General features: G+C 38.1%; 1 protein-coding gene across 1 annotated transcript in view; it reads left to right on the forward strand.

Annotated features, from left to right (window-relative positions):
• The window catches only part of LDLRAD4 (low density lipoprotein receptor class A domain containing 4), a 21,733-nt gene extending 10,432 nt beyond the window's left edge, over positions 1 to 11,301 (forward strand). The window contains exons 2-4 of the mRNA XM_018556860.1: positions 2,280 to 2,434; positions 9,113 to 9,166; positions 10,169 to 11,301. Coding sequence (XP_018412362.1) covers positions 2,280 to 2,434; positions 9,113 to 9,166; positions 10,169 to 10,708 — 749 coding nt within the window. The 3' untranslated portion in view covers positions 10,709 to 11,301. The remainder of the gene's footprint in view (positions 1 to 2,279; positions 2,435 to 9,112; positions 9,167 to 10,168) is intronic.
• Positions 11,302 to 15,014: the final 3,713 nt, after the last annotated feature.

A 15,014-nucleotide genomic window follows, 5' to 3' on the forward strand; every position in this document is an offset into this window, starting at 1 on the left:
TATATATATCAATCAATGTGAAACTAATCTCAGCAAATGCCTTGAACATTGACTTCACGTGACCGCTATTCAGTCAATCTTCCAGGTCTGGTGAGAGTGGGGGCTGGAGACTTGCTAAGAGGATTGGCTGCTTCTACCAGTGTCACTCCTGGAAGAAGCAAGGGGTGCGTTTCCATTGAGGGCAGGCAGTTAGGGAAATATGTTTACCCTCTCAGACAGAGCAGAGCTCGGTAGGGGGCATAGGGGCAAAGCTGATTACGGGGCTACAGACAGGTACGTCATGTATCAGAAATCGGGGGCAGAAACTGACCAGGCCAGCAAAGATCTGCTTCCGTGCTTTCTGGGGTCAGATTGCAACAGCAAGGAAGAGGGACCTGGATCACCTGGTAAAAGAAAGCAATAAAACTTGAACAGGCCACCGTTACATTTTTTATTTAATAAATGTGTGTTTTTCCATGGATTTGTTTGTAAGGGTAGCATACTCTTTAATATTATTTCTTCTTACCATGGTTCTTTTGTGCCACATTCCAGTAGTCCAGTATTGCATATTTTTGGGCCTCATCCCTCCAGTGCAAAATACTTAGCTTAACCCCTTCGTGACTGACGACGTACAGTGTACGTCGCCAGCATCGAGGCTGTTTAAACAGACTAGATTTGAATATCACTATTTCACATGCTGATGAAATCACTTACAATGGATGCTGCTCCTTGATGTTTAAAAGTTTTAGTTTCCTGTAGAATCAGCTGGTCTCCTGAGCACTGGTCCTGACTTTTTGTTTTAGAGTGACTAATTTCTCAAGTTATGCAGTCACCCTTGTGTGTGCTAGTATGTTGTGTGTGTCTCCACAAATACACAGACATAGCAAATCAAGCTACTTCCCTGGCCCCCTCTCCTCCCTTCTCCAAGCTAGTAGATGAACAGTTGCTGGAGTCTGCTCCATCCCTTGTGATCTTGTACTGGACAGGAAGTTCAGGGAATCTGAGCTGAGACACTTGGAAGCAGCTGTTCAGAAACATGACAATTGTAAATACTTGGGCAAGAATATAAAGAAATACTTTGCTATGTGTTTGATCTGGATTATTATTGGAAAACGCTTGAGAGTTTAATACTACGTTAACTTAGTAGGCATATTTGTGCAGACCACTTTGTTTTTGTATAAAGGGGACCTGTGAGGATAGAAATATAGGGGTAGACTTGATTGTCAAAGGTACAAGCTGTTGGGCTATCATCCTGATATGACTTCCGTACATAGTAAGTCACTGACGTGTTTAAGTAGAATCCATTTTTTTTTTGTTATTAGAATGAAGAGGGTTTAGAACACATGTTGGGTTTTTATTGCTGTCTGTGCCTTCGTTGTGGAGGTTAACCCACTCTGTTTGTCCTGCTGACCATTATTGATAACAGTGAAAGTGAAAGAAAATCCAAATTCACGAGAACAGGCCTAGAAGGGAAGCCCTCCAATGGAGACACTAGTTCTCTTGACTCAGGTAGCAACAGGGATTCCTGTCCTATAGCCACAACAGGAAGTGAAAGATATCTGTGCAGTGGAGCACAGATGGCAACAAAACTGATGGGTTATATAAGAATAAGATTTGGCATTAATTCCACTTTAAACTAGGCATGCTGCAGTTTGTTGTAGCACAGGCTGTGTATAAAGGAAGACTCAAATAATGCTGTAAATGTGATGGGAATATTTTAATGACTATTGCTGGATGTCTTTGAGGTAGCAAACAATACAAAGTAATACATATAAAAATGTAAAGTTCGCTAAAATGTTCATGGTTTGGGAGCTTTTAGTGTATTGAATATGAGAGGAATATTGATTCGAAGAGTATCTATAGCCTTTTTTTTCTAGTTTTGGATTGCGTAGGAAAGGACTCAAACCCCTTTCAGGTTTTTATTGCCTGTGTGCCCCTTGGGGAGATTCACCCTCCTGTATTTGTCCTGGTGACCAATGTCGGTGGGGAATAAAGTGATTGGAAATTTAAAGTCTTACAGCTGTCACCAGAACAAGAATTGAGAGGAAGTACACCAATTGAGACACTTGTTCCAGTGACAAGTGTCTGAGAAGGGATTTCCTCTCACTTGTTGAGTCTCTAGAACAGAAAGTAAATGGAAATCTCCCCAGCGGGACACAGACAAGATAAACTGAAAAGCAGTTTAATCCTTTCTTAGGTTTGGCCATATGTACACTTTAGTTTCAGTTCTCCAGAACTGTGAATGGCAGAGTTTTTAGTAATACCATTATAATGTTGTTGTTGTTTTTTTCTTCTTTCAGCTGAATTGGAATTTGTCCAGATCATTATCATAATCGTGGTCATAACGGTAATGGTAGTTGTGATTGTCTGCCTTTTGAATCATTATAAACTGTCTACGTGGTCCATCATTACCAGACAAAGCCAAAGTAGAAGACAGGAAGAAGCCCTACAGCCGGTGAGTTCTAGACCTCCCTCTGCTATTTGAGAATGGTGTATAGCATTGAGAGCTGACAAGAAACACGCATAAAGAATCATAATTTAAAAGTAATGCAGTGACGTTTTAAGATGTCAGAATGTCATCACCAGTTTTACTCCCTAAATAACAAATGACTTTGAGGCAAACTTTTATTTGTTAACGGTCCGTTGAAAAGAATAGCTGGAATCTGCTATGAGCAACAGTTTCAGTTTTTATGCCAAAGTTTAAATAAATAAACCCCGTCTAGCTGAATTCCAGTCTGTCCTAATTACATTGGTGTGTATGCATCTTTTTATTTCTCTTCTTATGAAAAATATGTCTGTGCCACAAGTATGACATGAGTAATAATGAAGTCTTCACCTGAAATGTAGCTTATAAAATGTCTTTGCATTCCTCCTTCCATTGTGTTTGGCTGTGTTTTGGATTCAAACAGTGGAAAGGATAGTTTCCTCTTGACAGTGCACTTCTAAAGTAGCTCTTGGCATTGAGGTTCCACTTTGCTTTTTGTGATAGGAGGCATGTGTCTGGCATGACCCAGACAGCTGAGTGAACATTGCGCCTTTGCTCTGTAGGCTGGGTGAAAGGCTTAGCTGCAGGAGGTAGTCACTTCTCATTAGGACAGGCAGTGGACAGGATTTTCTCGTGCTCCAGGGGTGCTATTCTGGTGGAAGTCCTTTGTGTTTGTAAATTTTATTTATTTATTTTTTTACCAGTCATATGAGGACAAGAACTTTTCTTCCACATAAAGGAGCCGTAAACAAGCTTAGCTTTATTGGAACTAAACCAGAATTCCTCAATACCGTTATGCTGTATGTTTCAAAAATCCCCCCTTTTAATATATTTTACAATACACAAAAAAATAAAAAATCTAACAAAAATTCCAAGAGGAATGGTGGAGAAACCTCACTAATAATAGCTAATCTGTCTTTATTAATTGCAGTATATGTGCAGAAACACAAAACAGATGAATATTTAGACATAAAGCGACATATGCCTTTCAATGGGGTAAAATTACTTGTTATGAAAGATGCGGTCTCATATGTTTTTCTAACATTTAAAATGATAAAACATTGTATCTTTGGTTATATCCATTGTATCGACTAAAGACACACTTGTGGTATAATTTGTGAGGAATGGTGGGTGGGTAATGCTGAAGAAGGGAAGGGAGGATATACTGGGTTTGTCAGGTCCAGCGTGACTCCTAAAAAGAGAGAGAGAGGTAATGCTTGGGAGTAAAGAGGTATCAGTTCGGAAGTTAGAGGGAAGGGGAGTTTAGAACCTATCCCGTAAAGAACGATAAGCATAATATAATTTATTTTGTCTATCCATAGTGTTAAGAATGTAATAGCTGATTTCCATAAGATGGGTATGAGTTGTCACACTGCAGCGATAAAGTGGTGTTTAAAAAAAAAATAAATTCTTGCCTGCTATAGGCAGAAGGACAGTTTCTGGAGATGGTGAACTGGAGGTGTTGTAAACCTCATTACAGATAGAGAAAATGTCAGTCCAGTACACTTGAATAGGAAGACATTCCCACCAAATGTGCAGGTAGATTCCAACCTCTCTTCTGCATCTCTAAAATATGTCTGAAACATTAGGATAAATGTGATGCAAGGAGACAGGGTCTATGTAACATTGTGACAAGATTTTGAAATTGTATATTTTTTTCTCCTGTGTATAACATGAGATTGAAGTATTGTGAGTAAGAATGTAGGCCTTTTACCATTCTTAATTTGCAATGGTATGCCTCAAGTCTTGATTCCATTCTCTGTTATTTAGAGGATGGAGATTATTGTACCTCACCGGTAGCATCCCATAGAGAATGGACGATATCTGACCTGGTGGGTAGGGGAGTTCTGCGACTCTGTCAGTGGGCTATGTGTATGTTGGGTAGGAATGTAGGATTTTATAAAGCATGTCAATCTGTAGGGGTAGGAGCCAATGGTCTTTTGAAAGATGCGGGCTGGTAAAGCACGCAAGATTGTAAGTTTTGCATGCGTGAGATTAGAGAAGATTTCTGATGTATGTCAAAGTTCGCTAAACCAGTAGCAGAAGGTAGGAACTGGGGGATACAGTGACATAATTTTGGTGATTTAAATTAGGGCCTTAGCCCATTTGTTCTAAAGAGAAGAGAGAAAGTTGCAGTTGACAATGGCAAAAGCTTTTTTTTTTGTAGCATCTATCAACAGAATGCAGACTGGTATTTTATGTTTTTGGGCATAGGAAATAAAAGGTTTTGCCATTTCTGGATGGATAAAAGCAAGCAGTGTGACTGGATATAGCATCACTGTCGTTTTGGGCCTCATGAGATTATTGCTTTTGGTTTCCAGATGCAGTTGTTTCATATTTTCTAACAGGCCACTAACCAACTGTTCCATTTTCTCTGGAGAGAAGGGAATATAGTTATTATGGCCACATTCACCAGTGGGTGAAATTGAGAAGAAGAGTGTAGTGGATTCTGGCAGGTTTGAGCAGATGTTTCATGTTATTCTCAGTGTGACATGTCAGATGTCTCAGTCCATTCCTGTTCTTATGTACACTAATGATGCTCCCTCATACTGAGGGCTTACTAAGGAATAGTCATGTATTATAGAAAACCTGTTCGAAGTACCAGAATTCTGAAAATGGTAGTTACTTGACTTAAAGGAGAACCATGAGGTGAGTGATTTCCACTCATCCTCATAGTTAGAGCCGACCCGTGACAAAGAAGCTGTCAGCGGTCGGCTCTATTGATGGGTAGGTGAGCAGAAACATGCACCGATCCGCTCACTTCCCTACTGTCTGTCACCGCTCCCCACAGGAATTCCCCCTCCTCTGTCTGATCCTCCAGCGCTGATCGGGGGAACAAATGCGGGAGGGAGCGGGCACAGCTGGCTTTGCCTCTAGATAGGCAGAGCCAGCTGTCACTCACACAGCTGGGTGGATCTCGACAGCAATAGCCTGCAATATACTGAGCTTTAGGGTCACAGAAGGACATATACTAACCTCCTCCAGTGACCCAAAGAGAACTATGGGGAAAAACACTTGCCCCATAGTTCTCTTAAGTTGAATAACTGACCTGAAACAATCATGCACCCACTCGAGTACACAAACCTACAATGAACACATTTGTTCCAAGTCAGTATTTTAGAAAATATTGAAGGAACTGGTTCAAATAACGGCCATGTATCTAGCATTTACATGAGAAGTTAGCCTTGGCAAACTACATTTTTATCTTCGTACAGATATAACTACATAATTTTGCTAACGGAGTGACAATGCTGTGCTACTCAACACCTGCACTCTAAATAGCTATATATAATTTTTGACCATTCTTTTCAGACCTGATTATATTGGGCCATTGTTGTCCTCTTGTGGTTTCAGCGCATCTCCCATCCTTCAAACAATGATGACCATGAGCTTTGTTACTAGGGGGTACCTCGGGTAGCTTGGTTTAGTTGTATAATAATCTTTGAGGGCCTGTTTTCTTAAGAAATAATATCAAATTCCTTATTATAAATTGTTCAACAAAAAAAAGCTTAGTTATTGTGATTGGTTAACCTTTTACTGAGACTACCTAATTCTACTTCATCCACCACGGCTAACCAGAAAACACAGGAAATCTAGTTACATAGTTACATAGTATTTGAGGTTGAATAAAGACATGTCTATCAAGTCCATCACAAGTCCACAACCTATTGCATGTGTGCATTTATGTTTGAGCAGGTGTGTGCGTTTGTATTAGTCCCTGTGTGATTTTCCATTTAGGCGTACCCGTACCCCTGTATATTATGGTTTCCGAGGAACTCGTCCAGGAGTTTCTTGAATGATTCCACACTCTTCGCTCAAATCACTTCCTGCGATAGTGAGTTCAAGACCCTAACCGCTCTAAATGTGAAGAACCCCTTGCGCCCTGAGTGTTGAAATTTTATTTCCACCAATTTTTGGTTGTGCCCTCTGGTCTTTGTTACGGAGCGAACTGTAAACAGTTTGTTAATAATGTTGCTGTCGCCCTTGAATAGTTTATACAGGAAAATCATGTCCCCCCTTAATCTCCTAACCTCCAAAGAGAACATATTTAATTTTAATAACCTTGTTTCATAGTTCAGGTCCTCGAACCCCTTAAATAACCCCTAAACAAAAACATATTTGTATTCTAGATTTTCAGGAGAACCATAGAACAAGTTAACCTGAATTACAATTTATATTGATTGACTTAGATATATAATTATGTATTGAAATTGGTGCACAGTATTTTTGTGGTTACAAGTGTTCATCTTATCTAGTTTATCATCATCTATTTATATCCAGAGGTCTTAGCTTCAGCTACACCTTAACAGATTGGTCCAGCAGGTCTCTTGGTGTAGATATCCATTCTGCCCTGAGGTAATTAGGTTGGGTACCTTCCCAGCATCACTCTGTTTCAACACAGCTGATAAGTGATTGGGTTTGGATTTTACACAGCCTATGGGCTTTCTGCGTCTGTAAACAAACGTGTAATGAAAAAATTTATAGAACGCACTACTGTACCTTTTTTGAAAATGCTGGTTGCTTGGCTGTTATGGTGATCCAAATGGTTCATTACTGTAAGTCAGATCACAGAGTGAAGTCGAACTCTTAACATGCATACTTGTTTTGAGTCTGAAAGTGCTGAAGGCCTTGGATCAACATGACAACCAGGGAAATCGTATTTTAAGAAGGAAACATGAGCAATGGCAGCCTCAATACATACCCAATTAACTACAGTTTTACTCTAAGAAGCTTATAATAAGAATAATGTTTCATGTTCTGTTTGATAGATTGGACTCTCGAATGATTTTGACATGAACATTTAAAGTTATTTTATTTTGCCATTTGTAAGGATTACAGCTGTATAGGAGTGGCTTCGGCAGCATAGATAGACAGGCTGATACAAATGCCCACACATTTTTCAGTCTGATAGGACATGCAAAAACATTAATTGTGTGGCCTGTTATTCATTATATTCAATCAATTTTCTGGGGGTCAGATTGAAAAGATAGCAACCAGCTTAGTTGGAAATTCTTTGATTGGTCTTGATTGGATTGCAGAAAATGTGACATTTTGATTTGTATTTTTGCTTGGTGTTTTATACCTTACCTTACATAAAAATTAAGATTTCTTTTAAACAATTATTGTCATTATTATAATCATAATTTGGGTCTAACAAAAATCAGCAACTGCGCCTTTAGACTAAAAGGAAATATTTCCAAATCTGATTAAAAGAAATTATTAAAAAAAGATGCACAAGTAAAGTTTATATGACCAGCTATAGCACGAGAGAGACAAATACATATAATATAATCACATACATAGTTTTATGTGATTATATTGTAAGATGTTGCCAAAGCATTAACTAAGCCTGATACTACGAGCTATTGACAGTTACCAGTTCTTGAAATAATTTAACAGCGGTGCCATCTACTGGCTGCCAGCATCTTCTACATGCTCTTATTACATAACAGAGCACTTAAGAGATCCAAAATGTTTGGCAGTCATGCATGCATCAAGTGATGCAGACTAAACCCGTTCAAGTAATTCACGCTACTGCCAGACTCCTGTTCTTCCAGATCCATATTCCAAGAGGGGGATCTTGGCCACCAGTACCTTGAGGAAATTGCTGGGTTATATAGGACAGTCATAGCTTTCGAACTTCTGTTAGTGTTTCATTTATTTATACTTGCATTTAAAAAAAAAAAAAAGATTTTACATTGATTTTTAAAGCTAAGTATTCATTCTAACATACAGTATATGCCATGTGGAATATGTTAGCGCTCACTAAAGAATCATAACAAATAATACTTGTGTGTTTGCACCACTTTCCTTGATTATTACAGCATGGTATGCAGTGTTGAGGCCTTGATGTCTTAAAGGGAATGTGCCATGAACAAAAAATAAAGCAACCTTAGAAGCCTCTGATGTTTTTGCTTGACTTGTAGACTGGATATTCATTTTCTGCTAGTAACTGCACTTTCAGTAAAGCTGATCAAATGACAACTTTAATTTGTGTAATTATCCTTTAAGTTCACTGTCTTCTTCTGGGTACGGGTGGAGAAAACCCCATTCATTCCCATGGAGAGGCTGTCAAGTATGCATGTCTTACTTCATGACCGTTTTCCTTGAAATTAAGAAGTTCTTGCCCATAAGAGCTGACACCATCGGGAACCTGAGGGGTTATTTTGGTACATAACACCAATTTTTGTGTCCACAATTCCAACATGTGGACAGTATGAAAATTGTATGTTGTGGTTACAATAAACAAAGCGTAAAATGAACAAATTAATAGCAAGCACTGTATGCCAAATTTGTGTGCCTAATGAAACAAACTAAACATATCCAAAAAACATCCGATATGCACTGCAATTGTGCTATTCACACAACAAATATAGAACAAAATCGAGTGACAATAACAAAACAGCATATAAAAAAATAAATAAAACACACATATATATATATAACAAAGCGCTAGAATCGCAACACTTTAGTGGCACATCAGGTGAAAATAAATGACATTAAAAAGCGCAATACCATGCGTTTTATACTAAAGCACTTTAGTCAGGGATGAAAAAATAGAAATAATTAGATGTATGCTATATTGATTTTCTTAGTTCAGTTAAATATGATGCTACATGCTGACTTTCTTTCCTTCTCCTCTCTTAGGAAAGGTGTTTGTGGCCTTCAGATAACTTAGAGTCACGACAAGGAGCGTCAGAGGTATATTTAAATGTTGTTTCTCCTTATTCAGATTTTATATACAAGTATCATAGGTTTAATGAAAAAAAAATCAACTCCCTTTCAGCACACAAGCATTCTTCTGCCGGTCTACGCTTTCTATTGTAAGATACATTTTGTTTTATTTAGACTTAAAAAAACATGGTTTTGCATGGAATGGACTATAGGCAAGCATCAGTGAGATTACAGAATGCTGCATTTTTTCCCCGATTTGGTTTGGGAGAAGGTGCTTCAATCAAGGTCCATGTGTACCCTGGACCTACTACTGTTTTTACTATATGTTCTATTATGCACAATATCTATTTCTGGTTTATTCCTCTCTCCTCTGCTCAATATTAGTTAAAAAAAAAGTTAAGCACACCCCTCCCCGTTGGAAATGTGTAAATCCTGTCAGTACTAACGGATTAGTCCATCCAAAATGTAAATGTTCGTTTCAGTGGATTAAATCACTGACCCGATTTTTACACCTCTTGGCGATACATATCACAGTAAGATTTCTACACCATAATTTCCAGATCAGCCTACTGCATATGTCTGTTACAAGGGGCTCTCCCTATTGGATTTCTCAATTTGGAGAATGTGGCAAGAAGCTTAAAATTGCCCTTGCTGTAGCTAATAGAGTAAGAGTCCATGGCAGGTTGGCAAAAATGGGAACCCCATACAGTAGATCTATGCTCTTGAACTCACTAAAATATTTTTTTTTTTTTAAACAGCAGGTAATTCAGACAATAAGCATATTCTCATTTGATAAGGGCTTTTGATTGTTTTGCTGTAAGGTTCATTACCTCTTCAGCTGGTGAAAACTCTGGTTCACTGTTTGTGTATGCGAAATTCCTGTATGATGGTTTGTTTTTTTTTAATAGGCCCCTTTTGGTTTATGTTTAGATACATATGCAAAGTTTGCATGTACAAATAGTTTTATACGGATAAATGAAAGCATAGTTCCTTTTTGACCATTTCATTTGTTGTCTTGCTTTATTGTAGATCATGTATGCATCAAGGTCAAGAGACAGATTCACGACTCCTTCCTTTATGCAGAGAGATCGTTTTAGTCGCTTCCAGCCAACATATCCTTACATTCAGCATGAGATTGACCTTCCACCTACTATTTCCCTGTCTGATGGAGAGGAGCCTCCACCCTACCAGGGTCCATGTACTCTGCAGTTACGAGATCCAGAACAGCAGATGGAACTAAACAGGGAATCTGTCAGAGCGCCTCCAAACAGGACCATTTTTGACAGTGATTTGATAGATATATCAATGTACAATGGGGGTCCCTGCCCACCCAGCAGCAATTCGGGCATCAGTGCAACCAACTATAGCAGTAATGGCCGAATGGAAGGGCCACCACCAACCTACAGCGAAGTTATGGGACACTATCCAGGGTCAACGTATTTCCACCACCAGCAAAATAACACCTCTCCTTCTCAGACGGATAGTAGACTTGCGTTTCAAGCAAATGATCCAGAGAGCACAATAGTACCTGTCAAAGGAAAAGACAAACAGCCAGGGAACCTTGTGTGAATCCTCCCAACCTGCACTTACTCCACAGTTAGGCAAGAGGTCATCATGGTTGTCTCATGACTTCCGCAGCTCAAGTATCCAATGCGTTTGAGTTTCAAGTGGTACAAGTTAAACCAAATGCACATATTAATGTATGCTTATTCTGATACCAGTCAGAGGAAAGCATGCAATGGTTTGAATGATATACACGTCCTTTCTGTTATCTTCATGATTTGTTTCAGAAGAATAATTTTTATATTATCATATTTCAGTTATTTAAATTTTGCAAGATCTTGGCACAAAACTCAAACTTTGCAGAGCTTATTTTATACTGACATTGATGACAGTCACATAGAACAAGTAAGTGTTAACTTAGAAGTGCTATGGTGTTTTAGGGAGATGGCCAGTGTTTGTGGTAGGGAATGTGTAGGTGCAGTGCTAAATATTTAATAGAAATCTATACCATATTCCAGGTGTATGTGCCATTGTATACAGTCTATGAAATGAGTGAATGAAATTAATGAATGTGCAGAGTATTAAATGTTTTAGGGCTAAATTCACTAAATTGCAGTAACAGACTTCAACAAACGTTAAGTAAAATAGTACCCTTGCAAAGTTAACATCCAACCTGTAACTTTTATTTTTATTTTTAATGTGTTCAGAAAAAAAGTTAAGTATATAAAGTCCATGCAGCTTTCCCCCATGTGGCCTGATACTGCTTCTGTCTTGTTACAAGAGGAGTGATGCACCTAATTTTTTTCCTGCTTGATATACATTTTTTTTTTTAAAGTATAGCCCTCCCGCAAAATATCAGTCCTTGCAGCATATGTGTTGTTATCACTATAGCTTAGGGGCTGATAAGCGTGTGGTCCATGACTGTTTTTTGTGTTTCCAAAGGAAGAAAATATGCCTCCCCCTTAAAATATCAGCTCATTGCTGTAGTACACTAGACTCTTACACAATATTGTGCACAAAACGCAGAAAAAACATGCTAAAGAGTCCAACACTGCATTAAGTAAAATATTTGTATTCAAAACTCCATTTCTTTACCATTTGTTATAGAGTATAAAAATAAATCCATGTGACCTTTTAGTCTTCCACATTCTCCATACTGTTAAAAATGTTTCTGTTGAATGCATGAATCAATTTTGTAGTTCATGTACTAGTGCTCTATGGTGAATCTCACACAGATTCACTTCAGTCTGTGAGAGGAGACCACAGGAATGTTTAACTCTGGCCAAGATTGTTTTCCTATTATTAAATGGTGGATTCATAGCATAGGGCATGGAAGACGGCAGACCCCGTGGATTTGCTTTTTACTCTGTTATAAAACCAGATCCCTTTTGTTAATTGCTTTTTTATAAATGTTTTTGTGTGGCTTCAGGATTAGAATTTTTCAGGCATGATTGGTTTGCTGGAACAGGGAATAACAAACTTACCTGTCTCCAAAAATTGTACTTAAGTGGCATATAGCCCTAGTTTGCACACCTACTTTTGAGGGCACCATTGGTGTGAAAGAGCCCTCCATTACTGGGCTGCTTGCTTTGTATTTTGGACCTATTCCTTTTGAAACACAGGGTTGAAACTATCATGCACATGTGATTGCATCAGTATAACAAAGGGTAATTAATGCAGCTGGCATGATGGGTTGATATATTTTATTTTGAAACAGTAAAAATGTACAAAGAAAATCAGACCAATGAACCATCTATTGCTAATGCTGTAACAACACGGGCTTGGCACTGGACAGTTCCTAAAATACTGATGCTTACGGTTTATTTTAAAACCAGTACTAATATAAAATGAATGGTAAACTCAGATAAGGTATTCGTGCTGCTTGTATTTATGCTCAATGTTGCATGCAAATTTTCCTTTTAACTGTTTATTTTTTTTAAAGTGCTAATCAGTATTTGATGTTAACGATAATTAAAAGTGGGTATATCGCTCAATTTACAAATCTTTAGTGAATCTAGCCCTTAGAGAAAAAGTTGCACTAACTGTTCAGGTTATCCTTTATGAGGGAAATGTGTTATGTTAGTCTATATTTATCTTGCAATATTTCCTGTTGTGGACTCAAGCTTCCCAATATTGGAGATGCCCAACAAAGGAGGTGTGCCACCCATGGTTATATACTTTATTGTGGTTATCTGCAACATACAAAGGGATTTGTTTAAAGGTCTGATCAACTACAGTCACGGGATAGTTAAGTGGAAATGATTGTGCTATGTAAATACATCTAACCGTAATGCCCTTTAGCCATAGTTAAAGCATGTGCTCTACACTTTTGGTTTCCCATTTCATCATGGATTCTTCTGCCTTTGCAAACAACACTCAAAAAAAAAAAAAAAGGAGCTACATGGTCTTTAATCTGGTATATGGGAGTACAAAGATAAGTATTCACATATCACACTCTGCTCTCAAATTACATTCTTCTTTAATAAAATAGTAGAAAGAATAAGACCTGTCCACACCCACACAGCTTTCATATGTCTCCAGTGCTAAAAGCTGATCTGTTGGTGTTTATGGGTTAGAACACATCTGTGCTCTCATGGCTTCCAATTAAATAAGCCACTAAGACTTTAAAACAATAGTGAAGATGGATAACCGTTTTGTCAGCAGGTTGAACTACCTACTGCCTTCTTATATTCCCTGGATAGCAAGATTTCTGCGACTGGGCTCTTAGTTCTTACCACCTAATAAAAGGTTGTCACACTCCCTGTTGGAATTTTCCTTTATTTGACATTATAGTCAATGCATACTTCACAGGGATATATAAGAGGCTAATAGGCGTTTTAGTCCCCCCTTGCAACAGATCTGTAGGGTTAGTCGGGCCAAGACTGGTATTTTAGCTTCGGGTCAACTGGTGCTTTAACTCTCCTCCACATGCTTCTGAAGCACAGCTTCCATAATGGTCCATACCTCAAACATGTGGTCTGATCTTTGTTAATGAAGTGTAAACTATCTTATTTAAAAGCGAAATAAAACCACTCTACCAAGTGCCGTATATATGTAGGTGAGGTCACTAAATGGAAGAATGCCTCTTCACATTTGGATAAGACATTTCTTATGTACTTTCTATTAAAACATTTGACCACCATAACATAAGTTTACATTACTGGCAGTATACATTATTACATATCTGGTTACATAAGGACATTTCTTATTCATGACGATGAGTGAAAAGCCTATATCAATAGTGAACACGCTGCAGAACAACAGTCAAGAGTGTTTGTTTCAGAATGTTTTAGTGGACCAGTATTAGATCTTCACCTGTGCATCTGTTTCCAAACTATGTGTTTCCAAAAAATGATGTTTGGAGTCGAGGCACCATGTTTGTGTTTTTTAAACACCATCTAGAGACTTAAATGTCGTTCACTTGCAGAAGACTCCAGGATTGTGAGAGCACAAAGAACAAATGCAGTTGTAGAGATCACTGCTCTGTGTTGACCATAGATGTCTGGACATTTTAACACAAGCTGTCTGTTAGGTCATTGTTACTTGGTTTACTTTACCTCTGAGAAGACACTTGCTGACACTTGGACTCACCACAAATAAGTGATTTGAAGTTGCACTTTGGCACAGGGAATTATAAGCGCAAGTAACAACTTCAGTGTCACTTATGCGATAGAGAATGACAGATGGCTTATCAAGTCTATGGCACTTTTGGATGTTGAATAATGCCGAGAGCCAGGATGTTGCAGCACTTGGTATTCTTCACAATTCTTACAATTTTTCCATCCATGAGCAGTATTTATTTCTCTCATTTTAACCCTTCTTGTTATAGAGAAAAGGAAACTTAGACCATTGTCTGGCCATTTGTGGTATAGATCTATTGATATTTCATAATTATGTCCCTCTCACATTAGTTTAACAGCCTAACACAATCTCTGTCTGCTTTTGATTTCATATGTTAACCATTTTTGTATTAAAAAAAAAAAGTAAAACAACATAAAAAAAGAAATTAATTCAAGGCTTTAAAATATGTTTTTGTTAAATTAGATTGTGTAAATTGCTGGCTTGTTTGTCCAAAATGCCTGGGATACTATTGCCAGGTACTCCCAGATGCCAGGGAGGAAGTTGTTAAATTATTTTCTAACAACTTACAAAAATGATAGGGCCCAAAGATATCACTACTAGTGACTTTGGGCCCCTAAAACCAGCTGCTATTTTTGTAATATAGCATTTGTGCTTTGAACAGATTCCTTTATGACTCTGAGCCAGGCTTTGGGACTGTACGGATATCAGTGTTAAATGGAAAACAAAAACAAAAAACTGCAACTATTTAAAGTACTATCAGTCTAAGAGCTTGTGTCGATAGACTTTGGTC

This window comes from Nanorana parkeri, unplaced genomic scaffold, assembly GCF_000935625.1.
Source record: "Nanorana parkeri isolate BGI_ZX_2015 unplaced genomic scaffold, ASM93562v1 scaffold255, whole genome shotgun sequence".
Lineage (NCBI taxonomy): Eukaryota > Metazoa > Chordata > Amphibia > Anura > Dicroglossidae > Nanorana > Nanorana parkeri.